The sequence below is a fragment of the Rhea americana genome, unplaced genomic scaffold (genome assembly GCF_003343005.1).
Source record: "Rhea americana isolate MKP2758 unplaced genomic scaffold, rheAme1 scaffold_152, whole genome shotgun sequence".
Taxonomy (NCBI): domain Eukaryota; kingdom Metazoa; phylum Chordata; class Aves; order Rheiformes; family Rheidae; genus Rhea; species Rhea americana.
Window position 1 is genome coordinate 91,399 of NW_028185617.1, and position 23,733 is coordinate 115,131.

The following is a 23,733-nucleotide window of genomic DNA, read 5'->3' on the forward strand; positions in this document are numbered from 1 at the left end:
GAAAGGAAAGAAAAAAGAAAGAAAGAAACAAGCAAACTTGTCTCCATTAGCAGAGTCAGAATTTGATATGAAGCAGTACATAAAAGTCAATGAGCTACGCACATCCCAATATCTTCGCTTTGCTTTGAAAATACATGGAGCCAATGCAAAAACAAAAGTTGCTTTTTGAAAGAATGCAGTCTCACAAATTGTTTTTGCAGTGGCCCAGGAGATGCCAGCATGGGCTGAAGTTAGACTGAAAACACTCATCAGTTTCTCGGACTGAGACCTTCAGTCCTGCCAAGTTATACTGGTCATTCGTAGCTCAAGGACAAGCATTTATTATTGTAATTTATATTTTGGGGGGGCAAATTGCATAACAAATACTATTGATTGCTTTTTGAGGAATATAGATAAATACTTTGACTAATTACTCCATGCCAGGCCACTTTTCATGTAACTTCTACAACTACCCTCTGATAGTGGTTGCCAGAAGAACGCTGCGCTGTGCTGAAGGTGCTCAGCAAAACCAGAGCAACTTAAGCCTGCTGACTGCTGTGCACCTCATCTGCAGCAAGCACAAAGTCTGTTGGCCACCTTACTCCACTTCTGACATATTTTGTATTTAGAATTCCCTTCCTGACGTGCTTCTTAGCAATCTATATATACATATATTTTTTTAAGGAAAGAAAAAAACAATCTATTATCTTTCAAACAACATCAAAAGTTACCTAAAAATCTACATCACTACCTAGAAGTAATTTATACCTAGTCCTTTAAAACTGTATTCTTATATTATTTTAATCACTAATGATAGTTTTTTACAGGATTTTCTTTTGCTCTCAACTCAGCTTTAAGGTACTTCCAGAGAGAGAGAGCAAAGACTCTCTGAGCTAATTAATATAAAGCACTTTAGCAAATGCAAAAGTATCAGTAACAACATTCTTAAAAATATTGAAAGAAACTGAAAGAAAATAAAAACAGTGAGATCACACTATGCTAAGACAAGCCAAAACATTCTTAGAAACCAGTGAAAGCTTTAGTATCGTACCTTGTCACATGCACCCAGCCTTTCTTTTTCTAAGAGTTTTCTGGTCTCCCTCTCCCAATAGGCCATCAGGGCTTCCCTGCTGAAAGTCCCTGTTGGGGTTTTCTCGGTCAGGCTCTTTTGCCGTTGTCCCACTGGCAGGTTGCGGTCGGGCTCTATGTCCTCCAGCTCCCTCTCCAATTCCTTCAGCTCCTCTTCGGTCAGAGAAGCGAGGAGCTCATCTTCATCAACGTCTTCATATTTACTGAGCTCTCTTCTGTAGCCAAAGGTGGACATGGTCCCGTTTGATCAGGCTGATATAAAACTAAAATGACTAGGCATTCAAGAAGGCTGAATCAAGTATGCTGTGTCTCGTTTGGTCAGCAACTGTTTCCCTGCCTAGCTGAGGCACCCTTTTAAGAGTAATCATCGGGGGCTTACGACAATGCGCGAAGGGATGAAAGCATGCTCTGTTTTAGGCATCAGACGTCAGCTAGACATCTGAACAGAAAGAATGTCCTAACACTAGTGTTTGTAGGTCTCTTGAAGAGGGGGATTATTGACACACTGACCATTGCCATATTTAGAGCAGCCTGCTACCGGGAGAATACCAACTTCACAGAGGGGAACGGCAGGAAATAAAATCACAGGCGCAATTACATTGACTTTTATTCAAACAACCGTAGAGAAAGAACAATAAAAATACATTTAATCCTGAGCTGCCCCAGGGGCTGGAAATAAAACGAGCTCCCAGCTGCGCAGTGAAGTTGTTCTCATTTTCACGGCTATCCCGTGGAGCTATACCGTTATCGCGCCGAGGCATTTGGAAGACGTTGTAATCGGTAGGAATGCAACACGGACGGAGAAGGSTGGCGTGCCGAAGTGTGCAGGAAGCACCGCTCTGGCAATGTCATGCCCAGCCTGTGACAAATCACGCAACTGGATTATTTATTGATTCTCCTTTTCAAGAACGATCTGTGGGAGAATCAACTTAACATGCTTATTTGAAGCTCATGCAATTTTTTTTTTTTTTTTTTATGGAGGATTACATTGCCCTGCTTGAAGTTAACAGAATTTCACAGAGCTTTAGGGTCTATGCACAGACCTGGGCCCTCTGCAAACAACATAATTCTGGCTATTAAAYCTGTCAGAATCTAGCAAATGAAGGCCTCTAGTGGCCGTTCTGTTAAAAGGCTGTCGCTTCCTGTAGCCCATTGGTTTGCAGCTAGAGAGTGCCCTTAAATCCTATTTTTATATGAGTATATACGTTCTCATGTCCTCTAATAAATGATATATTATTCTGATATTATCTTTTAATGGATAGGTGTCATCCAATGTAAGTGAATGATGGCCAGCTACAGATGTTTTTCTGAAACACTGAGGCCAGTAATGCCCCAAAACCTCTTTCTGTGTGAGRGGGAAAAAGAGAGAGAGCGAAAAGATTGGCTTTGATATAGTAAAGTAGGAGCATATCAGTAATGATAAATGTTAATGTTAATAAATGATAAAACCTGGTGTTTCTATTCTTAGTTAATATTTTAACAGACCATTTAACGGAAGAGGAAGCGAAAAGAATTTGGACTRTTGTTCCTGTCCAGGATCATCTCTCTTTGGTTAGTAGGGATTAGCTGTTACTATTGAGTGCATGATGTTTAGCCARATTGTTCATTTATTTTTATTATTATGCATATTGTTTTGCTAGCAATGGACAGAGGAGATTCAGCATGATTCTCATGGACAGATTTGGTTAATAAATTCCATTTTTCCTCTTATCACTTTTTTGTGTGAATTTCATCTGTTTTGGTTTGCTAAAACAGTGGAATCRAAGTTTAAGCTTTCGTAAAACAGGAAATATTAATAAAGCAGACTAAAGAATATTGTGCATTTGTAATCAAAATAAATATTTGTAGGTTATTTGTATTGACCAAATCTTTGCATAAAATGAGAAATATGCAAAATAATTTGGCTTAGGAAGATCTGAGTGTTACCATCCTGATTTCATAAAATATTGCAAAGAATAAGAAACTTGGGTCAGATGTGTCTARATGAGACTGTGAGTAGAGGTTCCATTCATTTTTCTTACTAGACTTGCAAAATGATGCTTAGACCAAATTTCTGTAAAATATGAAACAAAAGAAATAAATAATAAGTAAGTACTTTTTTTTCTCTTAACCCTGCATTGTGTACTGCGATGTTGGAATTAATTAAATGTATATATCAGAACTTCAATCAATTTTATTTCTTCAGTATCACTAGGACAATGGTTTGCTTTGTTATCATTTGATTTACTGGAGAAGCAGCACAATAAAATTAAATTTTTTGTGAACATTTTTGCAGGAAACATCTTTTGTAAACATTTTAGTTGGAGCAGGTTWAAAAAATATACTGGACAGATTTTCTTTTGGAGAATACTGATTGAATRAAACAGAAATGATGTTTGAAATGTATCATATTTTGTAAGTACGAAAATAATGTACAACAAAAATATGTACAATAGTAAAAGCAAAAATATACTGACAAAGTCAAAATGAAATCTATTCAAATATGTTGTTTTCTGGAATTCCTTTGATTTCTACTTTTCCTTTTTTTCTCAGATAAAAAGAAGTCTCTAAGTCTCAGAACTTTCCTGGGTTGAGAGCCCACAGTACAAGCCACAAAATATAGAGCTGCCTAACCTATCCATTTCCTATTTCTGTTTTTCCAAACTCAAACAACCTTCAAAAAGGAACATGTTGCTTATTTTTAAAATAATATACCAAAGGATGATTTCTTCCAGCCCTTCACTGTGACATGAACATTCCCATCATTGCTACTCTTGCAAGATATGACATTAGGCCAGTGACAATGGTTTTCTATATACAAAATCCAATGGATTTTAGGGATGCTAAAAAATATAGACAAGCTATTTTATTGTAAGTGTYTGCCCTGGATGAGGGGAGATTGACACATTTGGATGAGGTTATGAGAGGTTTGTGTTCTTCTTAATGCTGTATATTTTATTCATGATAGTTTAGGACCCATTCTTTATAGGCAGATGGATAAGGGTGAAACCCAACTTTTAAAGCGCTCTCTAGAACAATTGCAAGAARAATAATAAATCAGTAACATATGACATATTACATACACACAAATGATGCTAAGACCAAAAAAATCAAGTATTCACAAGTCAGCAAACACTGAAATTATGTTTCTTATCACTGACCTGTTGATGTGCATTGCAACACAGTTCTTAACTTCCTAAGTCTGYAGTCATATATTTTGATCCTGGACACCTGAGTCCCCAGGAGCCTTAGTCTTGTTCRGTGTACAGGAAAGATCACGCACATTTAACAAACAGCCTTTCAGTATTTTGTTTTATCCTYCCTTCTCAGCACACTAAGATTACCAATGACTTTATTTGTCCATGAGCCCCTTCAGGAGAGCTGGTGATAYTATTTCCATTGTAAAGATGAATAATAGAGGTAGAGACATTAAGACCAAAAGTATCTATTAAGTTGAAGTGCTCTTTATGAAACATTCAGGATTCACTTTTTCAGAATACTTGGCATAATTACGCAGCACTTCAGCTGCTCAGTGCTCAGCTCCTGTGAGCATCAGCTATTTAACTGACTTCTCTCAGGAGCTTTCTTGTAAAGATAGTGGTAATTTTGTTTTCCTAGTACTAGCATTCCAGCATGAAACTTTTCATTCTAACAGTTCAATTTCTGAGACATTATACGTGTTCCAATTTCTGCAGAAAATGAGATAAACAGCAGTCTGAACATCCCAGCACATTTCCCATTCTAGGTACAGAATCAGGCAAGGGKCAGCTAGAAACCTCAGTGTTTTGAACTAATGTTGAGTGATTGARTGTCTAGCTTCTGAAGGTTTGTTTTGCTTTTTGAATAACCTTTTAATACACTATTTTGGATATAATTTGGGAATTTTTAAAAGCATCTCCTAAACTACTACCTTATAAAAAAAAAGAGAGAGAGAGAGAAAGAAAAGAAAAATCCAAAACTGTGTTATAAATCAATTTCTCATGTGGCTTCCTGTACAATTCTTACTAAGAAAGAATGCATAATGTTGATATTTTATTTCCTGGAATATTCCAGTTGAAAGTGTGATACCATTTTCCTGTCCAACATGCTCTAGGTGATCCTGCTTGAGCAGGAGAGGTGGACTACTTGATCTCCAGAGGTCCCTTCCAACCTCAGCCATTCTGTGATTCTGAGATTCTGACCGGCTTAGGAGGGGATCTTGTGCTAGTGAGGTGTGAGCTGGCTGAAAGAAGTGGTGGCACAATGAACTTCCTGCTGATACAGATGCAATGAGAGTGGAGCATGAGCTAGATGTATACAGCATATGTAGATGTTATAATGGCTGCACTGACAGCTGTTTCGGGTCAGTCCTCYCAAGTGCTTTGCCACATGTTAACAGAAAACCCAGATTATTGTCCCTAATACATGGCTGAAACCCTGAATGCAGGGAATAGACCATGTATTACACTTGCAGGCCACAAAAATTCATCATTCAGTCAACAAAAATGACATATTACAATGTAAATGACAATATACATGTTTCCTTCAGTCTCTGGACTAAAACTAGAGAAAACTAAAGAACAGAAAACGCATTTTATAGGAGCAGGAATCATTTAATCACTTCAGATGCTTGGCATGCAAGTTTCTGGCTTAAAGTGGGACTGAATCCATTCATCAGCAGCTACATTTTAGAYAAGACTTTCCAAACTTTTCTAACCTAGTGATCTATTTTATAGGTTTCAGAAGAGGGRACATATCTAAATGTTCATCTTTTCTCTCTTTCCAAGCAATGAAATGTTTCAAGCAACAGTTCACGAAATTTTGTTTTGCTCYTCACAAGCTTCTACACTTTGGCCATGATGGCCCTGTCATTGAAAGGATGTGATCAACACCTGATGGGTGCTATTCATACCTGAGGAGGGCAAAAACCRTAGTTCAAATTCTACTTCCCATTTGCTGGGTGCAGGGCAAACTGCAGGAAAGCAAAGGGAGTGTTGTGCAACCTTGTCCTCAGGAGTGCGATACGGCCTCTCCCCAGGACGTGGCTATTTCAGTCGCAGAGCCTGAGGACAGCTCATCAGACAGATGCTCTGGCTTGTTTTGAACTGCAGTCCCACACTGCAGGAACGGGTCCAATTGCCATAGAGCATGGTAAAAACAATGTCACTACAGCACACGTCTGGGATTTCCCATCCTCTTCTTTTGCTTGTCTATCTGCAGTGTTCACTCTCTCCTTTTCCCACCTCTTCTGCACCCGTCATTCCTCAGCCGGTCTCTTCTTGACACCGTGCCTTATGTGGGCATCAGCACCCCCTCCCTTGAGCTCTCCTCCCTTGCCCTTCCCACCACGATGATCTTGCATGCCTCCTTCCTGCTGGGCTGCTTTCACCACCCCTGGACGCAGGCCCCTTGCACCCCTGGGCCTGGGCCTCCCTGCATACCTCACCCTGCTGTCCTCACCCACCTCCACAGCATGTTCCCTCCTGCCCTCTCCTCGCTGCACGWCCCTCTTCTCCCTGTCCGGCACCATGCGCTATCCCCCCTCGCACTCTTCTCCTTCCTGCTCACAGAGCAGCCCTGGGCTTCTCTCCCTCCTCGTTGTGCGTCCCCTCCAGGCCCAGCCACTGCACAGGACACAGCCTTCGAGCGCCTGGTCCTTGCCCTGCAACTGCCCTGAAGAGCCAGAGGGTCAGTAATCTTGCCTGACTTCTAAATAGGACCATGAGGTAGACTGATGGGACAAGCTGTAGCTCTTTCTCCCTAGAGACTGGCATAACTTGAAAATTGTGCACACAGTACTGTTCTTAAAAAGATGCGTCATCACCTACATTTAACAGTGGTATCAGCAGAGCAAACAGGATAAAGCATGTGCTGAAGGCATTTGAAGGAATAATTTTTCAGCTGCTTTTCTCTATGCCAGATGATTCTATTATCCAGACCGTCTTTCCTGGTGATGTTGTAAATGTGGAGTCACAAGGGAAAAAAAGATAATTTTTTTCATGCATGCTGGGGAAAGAAAAAGTGAGATAAATTTAAAGATGAATTTGAACCCAAACCAGTCATTGCTTGGGAATTAGATTCAGCATCCTAACTCAAGGACAGATTTTTCCATACAATTCCCAGCAGCACACCATCCAAGCTGAACACGCCAGGCTGTTGGGAAGGCAGATTCCAGATCCAGACTGTAGCTTAACAACCTGGCTGCATTGCAAACAGGGATCCGCTTCCACTGAAAAACATGTGCATGTTTCGTTTTGAGATTCGTTTTGAAAACAGCATTCCCAACAGCTGCTGGGAAGTTTACCAGAAGTTTAGAGAAAGCTATACAGAAACAAGCCATGGGGCAACCACTAATTTAATGTATTTTGATGATGAGAGTATACAGGCTGACTTGCTTATCAAGAAGACAAAAGAGTCATGAGTAGTAAAAAAAAGTGAATGAGTTTTGATGGTGCTGCTGATAGGAAGTGGCTGAGGATACATCTCGGAAGGCTGGTCAAGAGGAGAACCTGGCTTCAGGGAAGAACTGGAAAAAAAAAATCTGCTAAGTGCAAACAGGAAGATTTCATGACTCACAGAGTCCTTCGCCTTTGACTAAAGGAAGGAAAACTCACTGTCCCTGCTGTGCAGCCACCCAGTATGCTTTGTTCACTGATCCTGATGGTTTATTTCATTATTCAGCAACACATACAGTTGGGTGCCAAGGGTGCAACAGACTTTATTACCTCTTTTGCCTGTCTGAATCATAGGAAAATAGGGAACGCAAGGGGGACAAATAAATTCTACTGAATAAAGGTCATCCCATTCCCAGTCTTCTTTCCTTTCTACACAGCCAACACTTTTTAATCATGTTGTATCAGTACATTGTCATGTTCTGTAACAACAGTGTGAAATGAGCCTGCTTATCTTTGACAGTACAAACCATTCCTGCCTGGGATTTGCTCAGACCAAGTGCTTCGCCCCTACTCTGCTGACTATCCCTTTCCTCAGTGCCTGTTTCTACCACACAGGAAAAGATAAACTGCATTGCACACAATGACTATCTTAATGCTCTTGCTTTCATATAGCTGCTCTCATCCCTCAGGAAGAATCCCACTGTGCTTTACAAACATTGACAACAGATTTACAAACTATATATAGAAATCATTTCACTCGCTACTGATGTGCAGACACTAGGTGAACACAGCAGCTGTTTGGAATTACACAGCAATATTGCTCAACAGTGTTGGAGAGGAAGTAGAGGCCACTATATYGCAGTGAAAGTGTCAGAGGAACTATTGCATGTACACATAAAGCAGTTATTAGATGTGCAGTTTGAATGATACACTGTTGAGATATCTGTGCGCAAGCTACTCTTTCCCCAAAAGTAAAATAAAATATATAATATCTGCCAGTTTAAGCCTTGCATTATCCTTGAAGGCATTTGCAACTATACAATAATTTCTCTGTTCAAGTGAGAGCCCAAAAATTCATACTGATTATAAGAAGTGCATGGACTTAACCTTTCGTTGAATGCCTTAGGCCCAGTTTTTCTGTGTGGCTTAGCACAACCTACAGTTTGCYCTTCAGATAAAAAGATGCTCTGTTTCTTTATGCCCAGAGAGCAAGGCAGTTACTTATTTCTGTGTTTAGCATTTCCCTTTTTGTCAAGTTATTTTTAACAGTGTGTTTTTATTTTTAAAATAGATTCTAAATATAAAATCTTGGCAGTATAAATAAATGATGAAAATCATGGGGAATTAAAAACAAGAAGATGTAKTAGGTAAATTCTCTACTGTATTGTCTTCGTTCTTTAAGAAGCCCATATTAATGACAATGGTAATTCTGGGTACCACATATAGTATACGCAGAATATGCAGTCAGAAGGTTTTACCCTAAGACTGGATCAAATGTAAAGACTGCTACTGAAAATATGAATTCTAAAAATGAAACGTAAACACTTCATACATGTCACCAGAGCTACACTGTTGTATATCAGCCTTGTGACTACTAGCAATTTAGCAACTTGTTTTTACAGTTCTTCAGGAGAACCATGAAAAACAGATTCGTCAGGGAGTATTCCTCCTGATCTAGGTGCATCTTTTGCCGGTGTGAGTGACACTTAACGGAGCATTTCAGAGAGCAAATGCTTCCCATCATAATATATACCTATAAATATTTTTACAGCACATCAGTGCACTTAACCATGTACTTCTTTCTGATTAATCCTGCATTTGTCCTGGTAAAGAATCAGAATGTCTTTTTTTTTTTTTTTTAAGATTGTCCCATGCATTTGGAGGCAGGAGATTGATTTTTGAATCAAGGTGATTACCTCCAGGGAGCAGAAAAAAAGAGTCTGAAGAACAGACAAGCCAGTTGGAGTGGAAAGGTCAGGGAGGGAAGCAGCCCGGTATAGAGCCATAAAGGTCGAAATCCGCTGTGGCTGATTCTGCTTTTCCTGCTGCCTTTTTCCTGAGCAGAGAGCTATCCGTTCCAAGGCTCACGGGGAAAAGAGTAGACAGGGGAGGCTTTAAAGGGACTGACTTAGCAGACAGCCTAGAGCTGTGGCAGAGTACACCAGAGAGCCAGTACCGGCTACACAGAATAGGACACACAGATGAGAGCAAGAGACTGTTTGCTGACTAGGTGCACAGTGAAAGGAGAGATGGAAAAGCCAAAAGAGAAGAGAGTGGTTCTACAGAGATAAACACCTCTGAATTTATTTCTTTTCACCATGCAAACCATAACTAAACTGCTGGGTATTTTAGAGGCTTCTTTCTGTCCCCAAAGCAGACACAAAAGACCGCTGTTTCGTGACTCTCTCTCTCCACACACAACTCCTGTTCTGTTAGCAATAATCTGAGAAGCAGCAGCTCAGGCATGAAGAGCCCGAGCCAGAACGCTGACTCCTGCAGCACAATTTTCCCCCATTGATAGCACGGGTCAAGCATCCACCGCACCAGCTTCCAAGATTAGATGGTAGCCAGCGCATGGAATTTGTGTGGAGCGCACACAACAACGTTACGGGCCTGACAGGGAATGGCTGATCGTACCCAGAACTTGCTGCCATAGTTTGGTGCTTGACTGAGCTCTGTAAAAAAACTTAAAGCTACAAAGTCTCTCTCTCTGGTGCTGCAAAGGCTGATGTAACCACAGTTGAATGTCTGGCTCCTTGGAGAGCTCATCAGTCTAGCGCAGCTGTTTGTGTCAGATTTTATGAGAAACAGAGACTGAATTATACCCCTGCTTTCAAACATTGTTTCCAACCTGATAGAAGTCCTTACCACAGAACATGCTTGAATCAATGCCAGGGCATTTAATTACTTCTGACCATTTAATTACTTCTGACTTCTTGCTGATGGGGTGGACATGCCATGGAATTGGGTTGCCATGGAGCACCCCGTGAGTCACACCCAGAGAGCTGAGAAAACAAAATCCCTAGATCGCAAGGGTTCAATCAGAGTCCAAGTAAGGAAAAAAAGTAGTAGTTTTCCCTAGCACTTTATTCTTGCAGCTGTGGCTGCTGTCTTCCTCTTTTCACAAAAAGGCCAGTCCTAGACTACTTACTTTTCCTRCTCCCACCAATGCATACTTAACTCTAGAAAAGTAAAATTTAATGGTCTGGCTGCAAAATATGGCATTCAAAAGACTGTGTTCAATTCCTAGCTGTGTCATCAGCATGACATGAGGTAAACAGTTTCCTTTCTGTATCTTTCTCTCTCTCCTTATGTACCCTTTAAAACTTAAGTATTGCCTCCCCTTTCCTTTGCAGTTCAGAGATGTCTTAGAAGCATCCCAGATGCTTTCTCGTGTCATGATAATTTCTTTAACGCTTTGGGGGGGGGGGGAAGGTCTTCCGTAAATAAACATTTTAAACATTTTCAATGTTGAAGAAAAAAAAASCTTTAAAACAGGATTAGGCCACCTTCTGTCACGGGCTACCGAACAACAAAAAGGGTTCCAGTTGTATTGGTTAAAGGATGTATCCAATAATATCATGGCTTTTTAGCTTACCTCATGATATTTCAAGGACTAGTCCATGATATTTTTAACATTTATGGCAATATGCTGTCCTAGAGCTGAATGCTGTGATGCCAGAGGTGATTTCACTATTGCCTGAGGCATGCATAGAGTCCTAAATATAAACCTCATCCCATGAACTAAAATTACTAATGGAATTTGGCTCTAGCCACAGAAAGGGTTTAAAATCATCTGTCTAAATCATCATGTCCTATTTGATCATGCTTCCTTTGCTAGTTGCAGTATACTGTATTAGATACATGACTATTCAGATTCTTATACTGTGGTCACTGTATTCATCAAATACTTCTTTTTCATCTTGGACAAAATTTCTGACAAAAAACAGAGGACAAGTCTTGGAAATCCAGACAACTAGTAATCCTACTGAAACCAGAAGCAATAATTAAGTCATCTCTTTGACCYTCTGCATGTCACAGATCAATAATTTTTATTCTTTACATTTGGTCCGTTACTTCTGTTGTTACCAAGGAGAGATCCACRAAGGGACTGATGAAGTTGCCTCTGGAATTGGAATTTACATCCCTAACCAAGTTATTTGTGGTAATTATATACAGTAAATAAACAAAAAATAAGGAGAAATTCTGAAGAATGAGGGAAAAATCCCCAGCCCACTGAGTAGGGCAGAAGGATGCTTCAGCTGATCTTTTGTTTGTTTGCTTGTGTGTGTGTGTGTGTGTGTGTGTGTGTGAAAGACAGACAGAGAGAGAGAGAACTAGGACTAAATGTTTTGCCACGCTCTGACTTAAGCACTATATAATGCTGACATCCACCATCTGAAATAATTTGTGAATTTAGGGGCTTTGAACGCCTTTTTTTTTTTTTTTTTTTAAGGGATGGTGGAATTGCAAAAGATGGAAGTGCTGTCCACTTTTAATAGTGTAGTTCAAAGACTATTTAAATAGATGTATTTCCCTCTAGGCATGTACAGAAATATACTGCCAAGTGCATCACAGCATGGCTAAAAGTGTGGTTTAGTCAGGTTTGGAAGTGATCTGACAACWCTGTAGGAACCATAATTAAATTTATGACACTATTTCTCAACTAATCAAGCAACAATATGGTGYTTGATATATTTTTTTTGTCCATTAAAACTTTTTCTTTAAAAAGTCTATATAAAGTCTCTCAGACTTTGCCAAGAATTATACTACGCTGTCCTGCATGCACAGATGCTGTACCTGGGAACATACATGCAAAAACAGCAGAAAAGGAATCTTTGAATTTTTTTGGAGACCTTTATAATAGGATCATGATTTTCAAAATACAAAATGTGTCATATTTCAGGCCAATTACATGACAGAGAAGTGCAGTTAGTGTGCCAAATTAAATTACACATTTCTTTTCCTAATAATCTGATGCCAAAAACTGAGAGTAGCAATCATGTTTATCATCTTCATTAAGAAGTTCATCAGGAAARTTCTTCCTGAAGTAATCATTAAACACGATTTTTATCCTTTATTTACCTAAATTCTCATTTAGTGTTCTAAATTATTATAGTCTCCATATTCTAATTTTAACCTGTAATTGGATAATACAATGTTGAGTTAAAACATAAAATCTTAAATTGAGCTTTAACATGCTAGCTTTTGAAAAAAAAAAAATTGTTCCCATAAAAAAAATCTATTTACAACAAGTATCAGGGCATTCTGAGCCACAAAACAAACTAAACAATTCTCCAACTAGTCAGAAATAGTAAAGAAATGAGTTAAAGTACAGATTGTACACATTTTAAAAAAATATTAAAAAAAAAAAACTAATCTAGATGTATCCCTTCTCCATATAGATCATATTCTTTATATAAGATATAGTTCCTGAGGACTGGGGGAAGTGGAAACTTCTTCATGGATGACAGTTTCTGGAGTCTCCTTAATCCCATGAGTTTACGTATTTTCAGACGACATAGATGCTTCAATGAGCGAGGATTATCTAAAAAAATAGCAAGAAAGAAACAGTGGGAAAAGTGCCATCAACAATGACTGAACCCCAATTCATAATCTCAAAACATGCTCTAATAAAATTAATATCAAAATCTATTGCCTTGGACTGCTATTAATTTGCCACTTCTGAATGAAACATTATTCTTTTACTTCCAAAATGTGATGCTATATGTTGTTGATATTTCATAATCAACCTTCGTCTTTCCTCTATCTGCCTAACATTATTATCCATTTTTGGAAATATGCACACAGTACTGCATCTCCAAAGTATCTGAATAACTAAACCAGGACCTTATTTAGAATAGTAAAAGGTGAGTGGTAAAAGATCTCTCCTTTCTCCAGGTGCACATCTTAAAAAAACGGATGCCGAGGCCAGCCATGCAAACAACCTGGCACTTTCAGTTTCTGCTGTATCAACATGGCAACATGACCAGACCTTATMATGCTTGGAACTGTTTAGTCTTCTAAATAAACACTTATACGAGAATTGACATCACTGTAAGAGCTCAATTTAATTTAGCTGTCCTGAACATATCAATGCATTGCAACATACCTGAAGTACTAGTACTTAAGACAATCAAATTATTTTGATGTTCCTGTGACAATAGTCAGAAGGATTTCCTCTATATGCTGGTATAAACTATCACAGMAAAATTAAATATAGAGTATCAGCTTTAATTCTAAATATTTTGCTCTTAAACAGCTGATATTAAATCAAGTTATATTTAAAAATTACAACATAAAAAGTTAATTAAAATTAATGAATGCAAAAATAACTATCTATATGTTTCCCCAACAGAACAATGTGTAAGAAAAAATAAGGAAAAGATAGATAAGAATAAAAAGGTTATTTTATATTAGACGTGTTAGATGACCCTCCAAAGGATTTTATCAATAAATACGCAAGTTTAATAAACTTCAAAACTTGTATTAAAATTCATTATCTAAATKTCAAAACCATAATCCCAGTTTATCATCTGGATATTTATGGAATATTTTCCAGTCAATTTGATCATTCATTATGCAAAGCCTACAGCAGTCTAGTTTATATCCTGGTATATAAACATTTTCACATACCAAAAGAAATTGCCAGATGATTTTCTAAGGACAATTAGAAATTCATTCTTTGCATTAATTGAGTTTTGGAGATCTAAAAGTATGTTTATGTTTTCAAAATATTATTGCAAAATCTATAAAATAATTAATTTAAAATAATTTTAAAAAATTGCATCCTGTATTACTAATGCATTATCTAAATTTACTATCCTTCAAAATGTGGGACTAAGTTATCCCACATAAACATGCAATCACATACTCTGAGTTACCAGGTGAATATGTCAAATTTTGTGATCTTATTTATGAGCTTAAATGAGAAGCTAATTAAAATCAAAGGAAGTTTCACTTCCTTTGGTGCTTCCCAGTGTATTTTTCCCAGGCTCATTTTTTAAATGGGAAAGGTTTCATTTCACCACTGAATTGGAAAGGAAATAAAAACTCCTAACTTTCAAAGCTTTCTTCTGAGATGCTGGCAGATCTTGAAAGATCTACTGGACCCAGGAAAGGGAGGTTGGACYAGATGATCTCTTCATCTAGTCCCTTCCAACCTTACCCATTCTGTGAAAACTATAGATATATAACTAAGAAGCAAGATTCAGCTAAACTAACTTATGGTATCCACAATATAAATATCCATTAAACTGAATTAGATGTCCATACTCCCCTTGTAATAATGAAAAGAAATAATTATCTCAATTTATCTCATCTTAATATATGTCTACAGTAGGTGAGTTACTTTCTAGAAGTTTTTCTCCACACAGGTAGCTCAGATGTAGACACTTATATTGTAGATTTTTAAAGGTAAGGGAGGTGAAGCCTATCTTTGGTGTCACCAAAGGTGTAAGGCCCAGGATAATTTGTAGAGTTTTAAAAATAAAAGCATATACAGTAGATATTATACAACTAGTGTACTAAAAATGACAATCCTAAATGTGTATCGTTTAAATCAGAGTTCAGAAATGATGATACGATTGTGATGGTGCACTTACTGTCACCACCTATAACGCTGAATAATCTGGGATGTAAAACCTGCTCTTAAGATATTCAACAGACTACGAGTAGAGCTGAAGGATCAAGGGAGCAAAAAGAAAGACAAACATGTGAGCAATATTCCTCATTAAAAATGTTCTGTCTCTCACAGCGGTGCAACGGCTGGTGTCATAAAAACGCATGCATTGATACGGAGCTTGARAAGGACCTCAACAGTCCCAGCGGACTGACGGGGCTTCCCGCAGAACAGTGACGTTCTCCGTGAGAGTAATTCTCASCAGGTGTATGCTTGCTGTATCTCAGTGAAGTTAGCTAACGTATGAGCAGTGGCAACAGGCAAAGATAAGTCTCAATGTGAGAAATGGATGAAGGATAAAACCTGCTGCTTAGCTATTACATGAGAACTGTAAAATATTTTGGATGAATATGGCCTATTAGAGGCAGTTAAAGTCCCCAATAAATCATAAAGTCATTAACTGCAAGTTAGGTATTTACCCAGTATCTGACGTATYTCTGGCCATTCCTTCTGTGTTTCTAGGACAAACTTAATTTTTGTGCATAGAGGAACATAATCCATATAGTCAATGAAAATACGAACCACTTTTCCTGCTAAATGTTTCAACCAAGGAACGGCAATAAAGTCACAGAACTGAAAGGGAAAACACATTAAATAATCATTTCAAAACCTGTGCAAAACAATGCCAAAATAACAAATTTTAAAGCAATTATAGAGGATAATTAAAGTATTAGAAATAAACTAATACCTAGGTACGTTACTTCAAAAGTCACTTGCTTCCATGCTTAATTTCTGTGATCCCTTAAGCTGTCTGGACAGGTTTGAAGGCCAATATCTGTGATAACATTGCTATAATTTCCTGCACTATTCTGTTTGACAGTGATTTCTCTTTGGAAATACATCTATTCTATCAGCTGGGACAGAAACAGAAATTCCAATTTCTTGCCCTGTGGCATCTTAAATCTTTCTTCCTAAATCTGTAATACACAAGCCCAAAACTAAAGTCGCTTCTCACATATAATTTTCTCAATCTCAGAGTCAAAACTGAAGAAAGGCTCTTTTATTTTTTAACATCTTTTAAAAGGGGATTTTGCTAGTATCTTAATCTTAATTCTGCACAATAATCTGGAAATTTTAAAACTGGCTAATGAAAAAAGAAAAGTGAAGAGAAGGAAGGTATGTATTTACTGGATTATCCTTAATTACAGAAGAAGTCCATCCTGGGAGAATTTCTTCCTCTGGAGTTGACCACACAAAGGAATTTCCAAAGATATCTTGATGCATACAGTCAAAACACATCTCCACATTGTATCCATGRTTGAGCAAGAGCCTTAACATCACCTCATCATTCAAGGCATACTGAATGGCACTGGGGAAATGGGTATCATTGACTAGCATAAAGTAGCAGTTGACATTTGCTCCGTGGGATAGAAGCAGCCTTACTATTTCATGATTACCAGCTCTCACTGCCACAAGGAGACAGTTTAAAGGATCCTTGTTCGGATTTGCACCGGCTTTGAGTAATATTTCAGTGCAGAGAATGTCATTGTTAGAAACGGCAAAATAGAGTGCTGTTTTCCTTTCATCATCATAACTGTCTGAAATATGTTCAGCCAACAGAGTATTGACATCAAAATCACTTTCAATAAGGAGCTCTAGACATTGCAAATTCTGGCCATCTGCTGCTGAGTGAAGAGGGCTTAACCCACTTTTCTGGATTGCAGTTTGGGATGTGACCGGAATGAGATATTTCAGGGCCCTAAAAAACAGTGAAGAGAATTAGTAAGGCATCACTCTCTTGCATGAAGAAAACAGACCATCATCCAGGTGTATGCTAACTCAGTAGACACTTTGCACAAGAAGGTTCCAACACAGAAACATCTGTTTTGAGCCATGTCAATGGGATCTTGTGTTAATTTTGTTTCAGTGGTTTTCACTTAGCTCTAGGTAGTAAGTTTCACATTTTGTAGTGTATGCACTAAAATAACATTTAAAAATGAATTCATATTAATGAATACAGATAATTCTGAAATATAAATCTATATATTTGCATGTTTAACACAGTCTTCTCCCATTTGACCTTTAGCCACAGAGTATCTTAAATAAAATGTGAAGCCCAAACTCATACTCACAAGTAATGTCCCTCATAAGCTGCTTTGTGTATGGGAAGCAGTCCTGCATTATTAGGCACGTTGCCACTTCCTCCATACTCCAAAAGAAGTGCTATGCAGTCTGGATTACCTCCTCCAGCTGCATCAAATAGTATCGATGCACCGTCATCTGCTAAGGCCTGGACATCTCCACCTTGAAGGATAGGGAGTTTATTGTTATATCCCAATTAATTTGAAGGTTATCACAAATTATTTTCCTCCTCATTTTCAGAAGAAAAGAAGAAATATTTCTTGTGGCAAATTTTAACCTCAAAGGGAAAACATATCTTGAACAGATACAAATGCAAGTGTTGGAAAATGCTCACTTGAGTGAGGTCTGCTTTGAACTGAAGCTTTTAACTGAGGTTTTTCAAAATTCAAAATACATTTAATTTCAGTAGTTAATACTAATATAATTCTATACACTTTTGGAGGGAAGGAAGGGTAAGAAGGGCAGGCGAAGGGAAAGGAATGAAAGTCAGAGAAGGAAAGAGAGATATAGCAGTAAATCCCTCTTTGACTGAAATGGATTGATAGCAAATCTATCACCTTTTTTGCATACATTATGGAAACGCGTAACTATCATTCCAGTCCATATTCACATATGCTTCCTTTCCTTCCAAGAATCCAAATCTGATACATTGATGCACTTCCTTTCCTTTTCTATTATTACCTCAAAAAACCTCAGCAACCAGACAATATATATGTAGGTGCATTTTTTAAAAAATTTGACTACATACCTTTATGAATAAGATGCTCCAGGACATCACAGTGACCATATTCAGCAGCAACTCCTAATGGTGTTACTCCATATCCATCCCTGAGATTTGCATTTCCACCATTCTTTAGAAGAAGAGAAACAATTTCTTTGCAACCCTGTTTTGCAGCTTCATGCATTGCTGACCAACGTTTCACGCTTGGCTGGTGGATATTACAATTGTGTTTAATCAGAATAGACACCATTTGAAAAGAGCGCCTTCTTATAGCTTGAAGGTATTAAAAAAGGAAGAAGATGATACAATTAATTTTTCAGACATATTGTCTTGAAAGTTAAAAGAAGATTTAGTAAGTCTAGAAAAGTGTTTTCTTCTGTACTAATACGAGGAAATTAAAAAGATTTCCAGTTCTAGAAATCTGGGGATTAAACTCACTGGTAAGTAAGTAGTGGTATCCACTACACAGGAAATCAAGTTTACAGCACAAGTTGTAAAATATATTAGTTTGGAATACTGAGAGCAAAAGCAGCATCAGTCAGATTCTGAGTCAGATTCTGAGCAAGCAGTAGTGATTTCTAGAAAAAAAAGGAGCAATAAAAATGATACAGTATTAGAACCAAATATTAATGAATGATGGTACAAACCTCATAATGCTACCAGAAAATTACAGTCGTTACTTAGTTATCTGGTATCTCTAAGCCCAGGGTGTACTCTGTGGCTGCTGTTAGCCAAAGTACAATTGRCATTTTTCACTCTTACAGGTCACATTCTGCTCTTTTGAGGGGAAGTTTGAAATTTTCATGGATAACTACAACTTGAACTTATCTACATAAAAGATCCAGAGTAAGAGTCTAATTTCACTTCCGAACTATCCTTAGGAATAATGGATCTCTCCACTGGTTGGAAACGAGCATTAGGAGTTAGTAAATTTAACTTTCGTGAATGTTCCATTATATAAGCCAAAGGTATTTAAGAGGCAATAGTCTTTATAATTATGCATAATTGCTTTGAGGTAGAGTATTATTTAACGAACCTGAAAGTAGAAATTWTCTCACTAGATAGATTTCACTTCTTCAGCATTTACCTTTGTTAGTACTGAACAACCTTTTAACCAGTTTTAAAATTAAAAGGAATAACTAAATCATAACTAACTCTGAATATCATCTATTAAGTGTTAACCACCTGATTCTCTGTTATGCTGAGTCTAAGACTGAAATACACGATGCAGACCAATATCTACTTGCACATCTCAGCCTGCAGTGATATAAAACCACAAAAGCATCATATAAACAATACATAGGTGATGGACCTCATTTTCAGGAGTTTGTGTAGGGAAATATTTATGGAAATAAATTGTCATTGAAAGGGAAAGTATCCTTTACATCAGTGTTAGTTGTTCTTTCCAGGATTCATTAAATAGCAAAGGCTGAAAATAGTGTAGAAGTTTCAGACTTAAAACAACTATAAAGAGCTGAGACAATATAAAGCAAGATATTTCAAAGTAAGTCTCTAGAAACACCTTAGAGCCTTAAAATCTCCAATAAAAACTACAGGCCCCAAAGTTGAAGCAGCAACTTACTCTTTGTACAATACTCATACCTTAAGATGGTCAAATAGGATCTAGCTGCTAAAGGCCTTAAGGTATCTGAAGATACAGAGAAGTTGTCTTGAAGAAAATAAATAGGTATCAGTCTCTTAGGAGTATCCTTAAGAGCAAAGTTTCAGCTTGGTGATCACCTTGGGCATAGCTAGTGCTGAACGGAATGCAGGGCACATTTTAAAAAGTGCTGGATATTAGTTTCACCTAAAAAGATGACCATGGTTTAAAACATATAAGCCGACAGAAGTACTTAAGTGAGTAAAGATTACTCAGAGTTATAAGTATTTGCAAAAAATGGGTGTAAATTGTTATAGTCAGGTTTTGAGTCTGCAGAAATAAGACATGCCAGTTTAGTTGAGGGGAAGCTCTGTAATTCCTTTTGCTTAAACACAGGGAAAGGAGGCARTTACCAATGAGAAGTGGAGTTTCTCCTTTGTCATTTGTGGTATTTGGCCAAACGCCCTTTTCCAGTAATGTTCTTACATTTTCCACAAAGCCAGCTTTTGCTGCCAAAGTTAATGGTGTTTCTCCATCACATGTTTTGTATTCCCACATTGTTTTATAAGATGCTAGAGTTAATAAAGCAAAAAAAGATAAAATGAAAGCATGAAGCTGTTAGGACATAGACATACACCAGAAATCCTTACATACCAAATCTTTATTAAAAGTAATTATGCTTAATTTAATCTAACTAATACTGCCAGACTGAGCACTGAATAGTAATTTTTGCAGTACGTATTTGTAGATTTTTGAACAAAGCATTAAGAAATGACCCAAGTTCTTTGCTCATGTAAATTCATATGACCTCCCGAAAATAAAATTTGTCTGATATTTAAACAACATAGCAAGATGCTCCATGGAAGAATTTGTTCATACTTTCTTTAGTAATCAGTCCCAGCCTATTTCTGTGCATGCTTGCCAATTGTTTGCCAAAACAGCTGCCAAAAGCAGCTTGCCTTTGCTGCTCCCACTATCTTGGGTCTTATGTGATATCTTTACCTTACTCACCATCCAAAATGACTTCAAGTATTTGCTGAATTGGCTGAGCTGCAGCCTCATGCAGTGGAAACCATCCTCTTTCATCAGCTTCATCCAAAGCGTATTTCTTTTTCACAAGGTCTTGAAGCCCAAATACTTGACCTTAAAAAAATCCAATAGATAAATGAGATGCAGTAGAAAAAAAAACATGTGCTAAAAGCTCAAAATTTTGCATAAGGGCTATTTTATTTTAAGAGTTTTACCTTGCTTTATGGCTGTTACAATTTTCCTATTTTCATCACTAGGTGGTACAAATCTATCATAAAAAAAAAAGAGCAGAAGATAGAAAATACAGCCAAATAGTAGACGTATTACATGAAAATATTTATTCAATATTTGTCATTTGCTTCTTATCGGAGCCAGTTTTCCTTCAAATACATTAGCTGCAAGATTATCCTTGTGACCTCTTCAGTTATGCCTGTATTGTGGAACTTCAAAAGTATTCAAAGTTCCTAAGTTAGATGCAATTCATGTTGCCAGCTGACCTCATGAGGAATCCCCAGAGCATATTCTTCATGTTCGTTTCTCCTGGTATAGCAGTTTCCAGAAGCTGTGAAGTGATCTGATAAATCTTCTAGTTTGGAACAGAAGTGGATTAAAAAGTGTATTTGTCACAAAGTACAGAAACAGGCCTTTCAGATCCGGAAACATTAGCTATTAAAGGACAATTTGATGGCATCAGAATATCAACATTCATTAATGAAAAAGAGCTTGATGGCATCAATGTTACAATTTTCTCAGAAAATGAACTGTCAATATTTTTAACAGTATCATATAAACCTGCATGTAGTAGAAGCTGAATGCTGATGCTTGCTCATGCCTTGAGATATTTTGGTGATGAATACATCACAATAACTAGATCAGAAAATAAATAAATGAATAGTCAAATAATAGAATATCTAGTGGCTTTACTGAGAGCCTTCAGTAAAAAGAGATTGATTTCAGTCTTACAATAGGAGCCTCTCATGAGGACCTAAACTTCCTTGAGAGCTCACAGGAAATTAGTCAATGGAGACTTAAAGTTCTACGTCTCCCTGTCAATTTTAGGTAGAACATTCTGTAGAAAAAAAGAACAATTATGGGATTATCACCAAAGAACTTCTATTAAGGTCACATTTTGTTTCACAAATATATTTTTTAAAAGAATACAAATGGCCTAACAAAACAAGGGCACATATTAGTTAAGCCAAGTGAATTTAATCTTCCTAAATTCTCTCTGTAAATCCCAAAGAGATAGGTTGCTCTAGCAGGCAATTCAGAGCAGAAGCTCTGTTCAGCTTTTAGAATGTTGCCTGTACAGCACAGATCCTGAGTAACTCCAGGTAGATAATTTTTGCCACCCTAAATAGCTCAGTTGAGGCCAACATTTTCTAGTCAAAGGAACGAGTCTTAACCATATCATTAGTCATGTATGAATCCTTGAGGGATCATTCCTGAGGGCTTTTTGTTGTTATTTTAGTTTGGATTTTTGTTGTATAAGCAGTTTGAGAATTAACAAATCAGATGTTCTTGTCTTTTAAGTTCGATCCTTCAGAAATGGATGAAAAAAAAACCCACAACATTTTATTCTGTTTACTCTTTTTAATCATTGCTTCAGACAGTGCTTCATTAGAGAGACAGGTAATGGCCACACTAAGAATTCTCTTTAGGAAGATATAAAGCACTAAAACAATAGCAGTGCCTCAAAACATTCTAAACATATGGCATAATCTCTTCATGTGTGTATTGAATTCACAGTACCTGTCATTATGGCTGGAAGATACTGGTGGCCTGGGTGCATTTGACTCTTGAATGCTAAGCTGTATGGCATAATCAGTGAGCAGATCTTCAACCAAATCTTCACTTTCATCCATCATTTATTATGGAATAATGAGCTCTCTTGAAATACACACAAAAAATGCTTGCTAAGGATCACAYGCTGCAGAAGGTATATCTGAATATTTCTTACAATAAAATCAGGTGTTTCTATAAATTTGTTTTAATTTAATAATATTTTSGTGAGTTATTCCTGTTTGAAAATGATAGAAAAAGAAACAACACTGGAAACATTTGAATTGGGAGTACTGGACGTGCTTTTTTGGAAAAGCTCTTTTTATTACTCACACATTACATTTACCATCTACAAATAAATATTAGACAATGTGTGAACCATAAAACAAGACACTTCCTCTTTAGAAAGCTAAGGTCATCAAATCAGTGGATGTATGATTTCTACAAAAGCATGAATAATGAACAGTAAACAAAGTTAAAACCTTATGAATGTTTCCTAATCTAAAATAAGCATTCACAAGCAATTCATAAACAAACCATAATACATACACATTTAAAATTTGTAGTAAAAAAAAAAAGAAAAGAAAAAAAGGAATTATTTACAGAGGAAAACAGCTATTCAGAATCAAATACGATCAGTTATAAGGATGATGAGCCTAGGGGTGGAGGAGGAAGAGGCAGMTGAGAGCTTATAGGTAAAGATCAAAGGGCAGGCCAACATGGGGGACACTGTTGTGGGTATCTACTACAGGACACCTGACCAGGAAGAGAAAGTTGATGAGTTGATGAGGCCTTCTATAGACAGCTGGAGGTAGCCTCACAATCACAGGCCCTGGTTCTCATGAGGGACTTCAACCACCCTGACATTTGCTGGAGGGACAACACAGCAAGGCACAAACAGTCCAGGAGGCTCCTGCAAYGCATTGGTGATAACTTCTTGTCACAAATGGTGGAGGAGCCTGCGAGGAAGGGTGTCCTGCTGGACCTTGTCCTTACCAACAGAGAGGGACTGGCTAGAGATGTGAAGGTTGGGGGCAGCCTTGGCTGCAGTGACCACGAGATGGTGGAGTTCAGGATCCGGCAGGAAAGAACTAAGGCAACAAGCAGGATTGCAACCCTGGACTTCAGGACAGCGAACTTTGGGCTCTACATAGAGTGGTGGAGTCTCATGGGTTAAGGCCCTAGAGGGAAGGGGGATCCAGGAGAGCAGGCTAGTATTCAARCATCACTTCCTCCAAGCTCAAGAGCGGTGCATCCCTATGAGTAAGAAGTGCAGCAAAAGGGGCAGGAGACCTGCACGGGTGAGCAAGGAGCTCCTGGCCAAATACAGACAGAAGAAGAAAGTACACAGACTGTGGAAGAGGGGACAGGCTACTTGGGAGAATTATAGGAATGCAGTCACGGTATGTGGAGATGC

At 37.8% G+C, this 23,733-nt stretch overlaps 2 protein-coding genes across 2 annotated transcripts in view; both read right to left on the reverse strand.

The window, feature by feature from the left end:
• The window catches only part of LMOD2 (leiomodin 2), a 6,781-nt gene extending 5,344 nt beyond the window's left edge, over nucleotides 1–1,437 (reverse strand). The window contains exon 1 of the mRNA XM_085299706.1: nucleotides 1,031–1,437. Within this exon, the coding sequence (XP_085155832.1) occupies nucleotides 1,031–1,303 (273 nt within the window). The 5' untranslated portion in view covers nucleotides 1,304–1,437. The remainder of the gene's footprint in view (nucleotides 1–1,030) is intronic.
• Nucleotides 1,438–12,794: 11,357 nt separating this feature from the next.
• Nucleotides 12,795–23,733, reverse strand: part of ASB15 (ankyrin repeat and SOCS box containing 15) — a 16,733-nt gene continuing 5,794 nt past the window's right edge. The window contains exons 2-10 of the mRNA XM_085299707.1: nucleotides 22,287–22,424; nucleotides 20,750–20,802; nucleotides 20,517–20,648; nucleotides 19,919–20,077; nucleotides 17,933–18,178; nucleotides 17,175–17,346; nucleotides 16,231–16,801; nucleotides 15,522–15,675; nucleotides 12,795–12,969 (exon numbers count right to left, since the gene is read on the reverse strand). Of these exons, the coding sequence (XP_085155833.1) occupies nucleotides 12,797–12,969; nucleotides 15,522–15,675; nucleotides 16,231–16,801; nucleotides 17,175–17,346; nucleotides 17,933–18,178; nucleotides 19,919–20,077; nucleotides 20,517–20,648; nucleotides 20,750–20,802; nucleotides 22,287–22,402 (1,776 nt within the window). The 5' untranslated portion in view covers nucleotides 22,403–22,424 and the 3' untranslated portion in view covers nucleotides 12,795–12,796. The remainder of the gene's footprint in view (nucleotides 12,970–15,521; nucleotides 15,676–16,230; nucleotides 16,802–17,174; nucleotides 17,347–17,932; nucleotides 18,179–19,918; nucleotides 20,078–20,516; nucleotides 20,649–20,749; nucleotides 20,803–22,286; nucleotides 22,425–23,733) is intronic.